Below are 7,309 nucleotides of genomic sequence, written 5' to 3'. Positions count from 1 at the left end.
AGTGTGGGATGGATTCTGTTCAGCAAAATCGATAAAATATAATCCCTCTGAATGGAATAAAGTTATTTTAGGCAGAAATAATATTTAATTGGTCAAGACATATTGGCCATAATAATGTTTTAGCAGAGAAAAACATCGATTTTTTCCATTTGGGACTTAATTCATGTTTTCAGTGAGATCTGTAAATTGTAGTTCCCATTAGTGAAATACAGTTTATAATTTCGAAATTTTGCAACGTTTTCATTGAGCATTACCTGTTCTATTTTATTTTTATTTTTTCAAAATAAATGAATAATAAACACCTTAAAAAAATATAGGTCAAAAAACTTTTTTATTTTATTTAGTCGTTTATTAAGTTATATCCATCACAGTACAGTTGCGTGACAGAGTGGTTCTAAATCTAAGCAAAGTTAGTGCAGATAAATGATCAAAAGTTTATTTTTACTGCTATAGTTTAAAATGTAAATTTACAGATATTTATGAGAAACGACGAAACCGTGAAACAAACACTTTCACAGTGAGAACGTCGCAAGTTTTATAAGAAGAAAAGGATAAACGAGACACACCTTTGCTGTAATATTGACCATACAAATATAACAGTTTTATTTGTCTATCTTTTGTTGACTTCAAGAGCTAAAGCACCGAGAAAGAACTGAAAACCAGACACTCAGCTGACAGGCTGGGTGGACTCCTGCACCAAGCTCCTCCCCCTCTCGCTGCTCGCTCCTTCGCGGGGACGCGCCCGATCTTACCCGATCAGTTTTGGCAGACCATCACTTTACGGCACAACACCTGTTCTTCTCTCGGATCAGCCTTCAAATCCCCATCTCTGCCTGTGCTGACTGACTGGCAGTGATCACTATCGGCTCACAGATAGCGACGGCGGTCTTTTCAGCGCTTCACAGGTGCTTTTTGTGCGTGTGTGTGTGTGTGTTTGGGGGGGTAAGGGGAGGGGGTGGGACTAAATGAAAGCTCCCATTCGCCACAGCTTCGTGCAGGAGGGGGACTCAAAGCACATTCGCTGATAAGGTTTCCCTTTTCTTATCTCTCCTCCTTGTCCTGTGGCTGAACGAAGAAGGAGTTGAACGGGTAGCGCTGAGGTAGCGCGGTGAGTCCGCGTTTCCGTTTTTATTGTATTTGTGCTGCGGATGCATCCTGCCAGGGATTAGAAAAGTAATAAATAAAAGCGGATTGTGCACGGTCCACCCGTATGCAGAGGGGCTTATGCCACATCTTGTGCTGAATTCAGAAAAAAAAAGTGTGCAGGAGCATTCCAATAGGCTTTCATGCTAGAGGTGGATCTTTCGCATTTAGGTTGATAAAGTTAAACGGCTGTGTGTGAATTGATGCACTGATCCATGCATTGATGAGTTGTTACCAAACGTGTATGTGCATCACGTATTGTCCACTAGAGAACAAATGGCTTTAGCTTAAGCTTGGTTTAAATGTGGTAAATTTCCCTAATTGGATACGAATGTTTTTGCTAATCACCGAGCTCTGTAAGCGCCTTTCAGAGCGTCGGAGGATTTCGTTTAAACTACCCTATCCGATTTAAATTGCTCTTCATTCTGAGTCATGAACCCGTACACTTTGCGCAACTTTGCCAGAATACACCCCAAGTTTAAACGCGTTTTTTTTTTTTCTTCCAAAAAGTAGTTAAAAATAGGCTGTAATGTTAAACTCTGAGCCGGTGTGTGTGTCCACTTCTTAGGAATGCTGTGTAGACAAGACACCGTGGGAGGAAGCCTCAGAGTGAACCAGAGGGCGGTGAGACACGAATGGCTTCCCTGAAGCTGCTTCCCGTCGAGGAGGGAGGCAAACAGTCCAAACTAAACCCCGATGCCACAGGAGAGGGGCTTCCCATGGAGGGTGGCTGTGTCCCCGTCCGCAGCATCCGCGGCCGAAGTCTTTCAGTACCAAGGACAGCGCCGCGCAGGGCGGGCGCGGAGGGGAAACTCTGCCCCCACAGCGAGGAGAAAATACGAATTTGCTGTGACGAGGAATTAGAGACATCCTTTACCTTTATTGATGAGAATGTTAACTTGCGATTGACCAGCCCGGAGACTAGCTGCAAAAGTGCTCATAGGACCGTGCGCAACGGCGAACCTTGCTCTGAGACTTTGCCGGAGCTCTCCTTCATGTCCGAGGACGACCTTTCCTTCGGCGAGAGCTCTGGGAGTTCTGTGGACTACGGCTTTATCAGCGCGGTGACGTTCCTGGTGACGGGGATCTCCCTGGTGATAATCTCTTACGCTGTGCCCCGGGATGTGGAGGTAGACCGCGACAGCGTGTCGGCGAGGGAGATGGAGCGACTGGAGATTGAGAACGCCCGGATAGGTGCCCACCTGGACCGCTGTGTGATAGCGGGACTCTGCTTGCTGACGCTGGGTGGCGTCGTGCTCTCAACGCTGCTGATGATCTCCATGTGGAAGGGGGAGATGTACAGGAGGAAGCTCGCAGCCTACTCCAAACGCTCGGCTAAACTGTACGGCTCCATCAGCCTGAAGACACGATCCAGTCCCAGCCACTCGTCTGCGCGCTTGTCCCTGGAGGAGGAGATGGTGGAGACTTTGGCTTAAGCTACTACATTTCTTTAACCAAGAATTAATGTCAGAGACATGCATTTATAACAACCTAGCAAACTATATGAGACCCATAATGGTAGGAAATGGGCTGAAAAATGGGCCCAGATGGGTGTGTGTAGGTTACATAATGTACCCCTGCTGATTGTTGATTTGAGATGGGAGAACTCTTGGTAATAAGTGGAACAGACCCACATAGGTTCTAGATGTTTTGTAATGAATATGCTTAACAATTTGACACCAAGCTAAGACCTACAAAGGGTGCTTACATCCAGCCTGAGCAAAATCCACATGGGGCCAACATGTACACTTTGGCAGGGAAATTATCACTGCCAACATGTATTTATTAGCCCATTGTTTGCCTATATGGGCTCCACATAAGGCATTAGCTAGGTATGCTGCTGCTCAGAGTTCCCAGGACAGCAGGGGGATCCCAACAGCACTGGACCTTAACCATGTGGTAAATTACCCCCATCAACATGTATATGTGGGCCACTCCTGGATTTTGCTCAGGCTGGATAGTCACTAAGTGGGCATGGATTCACCATTGACCTCTTCTTAGGGATCCACGTGGGTGAATGTGTCAGCAAAACAGGTTGGGCATCCCGTGGAAGCTTACCTGGGTCTAAGTGACACTTTTAAACATCAAGTGAAATTGTGCAACATTTCTCATATGGATTCCACTTATTATCCAGAGTTGGACAAGCCTACAGAGGCAATGACCATGCACCCACTATGTAATCCAGGAGCTGTCCCAGTACAAGCTAATTTTTTGTGCACATTTCCAATCCTTATGGGTCCCATATATAAAATGGGGGATGAGAGCCTGACTGAGACATAAGAAAACTAGGCCCTCAAGCCAGCCACCAAGAACACTCAACTTCTCACACCTATTAAAGACCTAAAAAATTTTATTTGTCATGTTTTTGAAGAATAACCCTACATTTAGTCACATTAAAAGTTTAATAACATATTTGAAATACACTCAAAGTCTTGCAATTTTGAATTTATTAAGTATTGAAACTATCAGACATATGCTAGCTGTAATGTTTTAAGTAAGGGTAGAACAATACAAATAGCTCATAACAACGACACAAGAATTTAACAATTTTTTGGAAGAAGTAATAATCCCCGTTTTTTTTTCAAAAACATAGTGAGGGTTTTACAAATCCAAGTTTCTTTTAGATCAGGGGTCTCCAACTGTAGTCCTTGAGAGCTACTGTCCTGCATTTTTTAGATGCATCCCTGCTCCAGCACACTTGAATCAAAAGAATGGCTCGTCACCAGGCCTTTGGCAAACTTGATACCATTCTGAAGAGGTACTTCACTCATTTGAATCAGCTGTGTTGGAGCAGGGATGTACTTAAAGCTTGCATGACAGTAGCTCTTAAGGAGTGGAGGTGGAGACCCTTGTTTTAGATAATCTGTATTCTGTTTGGAATATTCCAGTCCAGGTTTGACTTGTCTACGTATTGGGTTTTTCATGCCTCTTTTAATGTGTCATTAATGCCAAAAACACATTGAAATTCCCCCCGTTTTGTGTTTTCACCAAAAAATAAAACTTTCATAAATTTTAAACTGTAGTATAGGTATAAGTATAAGTGTAGTATACTTCTGGTCACATTTGGTCAATCTAAGTGTTTTGGATTTTGAAATATACATAATTAAATGCAGTCTAGGGTTATTAGAGACCTGTGAAATAGCATTATAGTTTAACTCCAATACTATGCTCCAAAGGTGGTGCTAACTTCAGCATCACTTGTGGCAAATGGTTTGCATTACTTTAAAAATGCTTGCAAATCATACTTTGTCTGTCACTCTGTCACAGTTTCTTTATGATACAAATAGTTTAACATTGGTGGAGGCTTCTACAGTGCTTCTGTAAACGAGTATTTTGAGCCAGCCCAACAACGTCTTTATTAGTCGATTTCATCAACACAACAGATTAACTCAAGAATGACTTCCTGTTATACTTAAAATAGGACTCTCAAACATAAATCTGGGGTGTCAAGCTTGAAGCCCTCACCTTTACATCTAGGACTCTGATAGACTTTTTATCACCAGACAAAGCCCTGCAATAATAGCAAATAAATGCTGCTTCATCACACAGACTTCACTTTGACAAGAAACAATGTGACATTTTACTGTCGCGGTTCTTGACATCCCCAGTAAACCATCCCAAGTTAATCCCACTTGTTTGTCATTTGTTAATCCTTTCTGATGCTTATCACTAAGCTGAGGTTACATTCCACGTGCATTGTAACTGCAAATTAATCAAAACGCAAATTTGAAAATATGCCAAATTACAATTGTGTTTGTTAGCACAATGAAACCAATTGGCCTCTTCTTCTTGACTCTACTGAGTCAGCATTAAATGTTGCACATATAACACATAACTGTCAGAACAAATGAGTAAATTAGAGAAATAACCTTGTTTTCACTATCAACTCACCAGTATTTATTTATTAAATAATGGGATGTGAACAATGTAAGGGTCAGGCAAAACACATTCTATGATTTGTCTCTCCAGTGACCCCCCCCCCCCCGCCATCCCCCCCCCCCCCCCCCCCCCATCCCCACATTCAGCTGTGTTTAGGGGCCCCATAAATTCTTGAGTCTGTTCTGCAAAGTAAAATGTCAATTTTAACATCATCTTAGTCTGTTCATATGACAAATATTTAAATACAATCCAAACAAACAACTCAAAGCTTTCTTTGACCAACACTGAGGCCTTTTATTTGATAGTCGTTCATTTTTAATGTGAAGGTTTCCAGCAGGCAGTGAAAGAGCACAGGGACACATTTAAGGAAAAATGTGTCTGTCCCCCGGGGAAAAATGACTGGGAGAAAGCAAAGCTCTGTAAAGCTGTCCCTGTCTGCTGTGAAGGAGGAGAATCAGCTCAGTAGTCCACACAGTAATATCAAGTGACAGTTCCTCTCTGGTGCAGTGTTGAGGTAAACCAGTAAGCTTGGCTCGATGCTGTGCAGCAGAGACACACACTGGCTTGATTGTTATGAGCAGTTTGGTTGCATATGAGGATGCTAAGATCCAATTGATCATTTCTGTTCTCCTTCCTCTCCATTCCAGCCTCACCTTGCCATGCCCTTTTCAGCTGGAGACATTTCACCGCCCTGCGGATATTTAGCACAATCGTCGAGCTTTGAAGGCTTCAAACATATTATGAATGGAATGTCTGTTGGAAAGATTTTGGCAAAAACAGAAACCTAAGTGTCTGTAACCTTTCATGGTTGATCAGCCTTTTCTTATCAGCCAGCTTTTCTTTTTACATACCCTCCTTGAAGATGCAGTTTTAGCATAACTAATAACACATGAAAGAGTTGCCCTACTTCCAAAACTCTAAGCTGCCATGACTTCAAAGAGACAATTATCTCTCTAATATGGGATATTATTTTTTTTAAATCATTATGTTTGGTATGATTAGAGTGATTTGCTGATTGAATAACTGTGGATGAACACAGATTTAGGTTCTGTTGTTCAGTGCAAATTTACTAAAATTTGCAAACCAACATCCAGCTTCCTTCCTAAAAAGGAGAATTGTAGTTTTTATGTGAAAACCACATTGCTCTGCTTAGTGGGTAAAAACTAAGTTGAAACAGTTCTCTTTAAAGTGAGATTTTGTGCAAATTTGTCTCATAAAACATGTACGGATTCTTTCATTTCCGTATTTGCAGAAGATGTTTTTGATATGAGTGATAAGACTCATTGCCATTGTATCAGGAGCTGGTACAAGTTGAGATACCCAAATACATTTTCTTAGTTACTTATTTGAATGTCCAGTCAACAGGAAATGGGTGCCCGCCTGTTTTATTCACAGTTTTAGCACTGTAAAAATTAGCGGCATGTACCACAGCTGACTAATGAGGTTGGTATTTGAATCAAGATTCTTATTTGGTGCAAAATTAAAGGGCTATGTGAATCTGGAATGCTTTATAATTTCTAGTTTAAAATCTAAAAGATATAGACTGATCAAACCCTTTAGTAAATTATTTTAAACTGAATAGTAGGGGGCTTTGATGGGTTAGTGACCTGTCCAGGGTGCACTGTACCTTTTGCCCAGTGACTGCTGGGAATATGCTTCAGTCCCCCAGCAAAGACAAGTAGATATAGAGGATGGATGGATGGACGGTGGACGGATGGATGGACAGATGGATGGACAGACGGATGGATGGAAGACCAGTGGGGGTGCAACACATGCTGCTCATAAGACAAGAGAAAAGATGAAATCTGGACTAATTAAAAAGCAATGAAATAGCCCTTTAGCTTTAAAGGTCGCCCCACACAGATGTCAACTTTGTTTATGAAAGCAATATTCGAGATTCTTATTTTTCTAACAAAAAAAAGTAGGTAAACTGTCTTCTCATTTTTTTGAACCCATTAATGTTTATTGCCTTTGAAGGGCAGAAGGAGGGGTCTGACATTCATGTAGCAACTGCATAATTACAGGCATTCCTTTCCAGAGTAAAATATTGAGTTGCACATGAGAAGTGCTAATGACAGTGTCTCTGAAATCCTGGTTCCTCTTCCTTTAATTTGCAAGGTTGTGTGACCCTATTTCAATGGCTTATGTTCAGAACAACATGAGTCATCCTCTGCTAATGGGACATGTAGGTTGATCACTGTACGCCAAAGAGCTCGAGGTCACAGTGTTGCTGTGCTTTCATGCTTTTGCCTTGCATAACTGACAAGTGTGACAGCACATACATTCA

General features: G+C 41.8%; 1 protein-coding gene across 2 annotated transcripts; it reads left to right on the top strand.

Annotated features, from left to right (window-relative positions):
* The first annotated feature begins 575 nt into the window (after window positions 1–575).
* Window positions 576–3,493, top strand: LOC124865916 (transmembrane protein 74). Of its 2 annotated transcripts, none has more exons than XM_047361431.1 (2): window positions 576–905; window positions 1,712–3,493. In XM_047361431.1, exon 2 carries the CDS (start codon window positions 1,779–1,781, stop codon window positions 2,577–2,579), a length of 801 nt encoding a protein of 266 aa, XP_047217387.1. In that variant the 5' UTR covers window positions 576–905; window positions 1,712–1,778; the 3' UTR covers window positions 2,580–3,493. The 2 variants fall into 2 exon arrangements, with proteins under 2 accessions (XP_047217387.1, XP_047217388.1); XM_047361432.1 differs by lacking the exon at window positions 576–905 and adding an exon at window positions 969–1,108.
* Window positions 3,494–7,309: the final 3,816 nt, after the last annotated feature.

Source organism: Girardinichthys multiradiatus, chromosome 3 (genome assembly GCF_021462225.1).
Source record: "Girardinichthys multiradiatus isolate DD_20200921_A chromosome 3, DD_fGirMul_XY1, whole genome shotgun sequence".
Lineage (NCBI taxonomy): Eukaryota > Metazoa > Chordata > Actinopteri > Cyprinodontiformes > Goodeidae > Girardinichthys > Girardinichthys multiradiatus.
The sequence above is the reverse complement of the archived record's forward strand: the minus strand, read 5'-3'. Positions and strand labels throughout refer to the sequence as shown.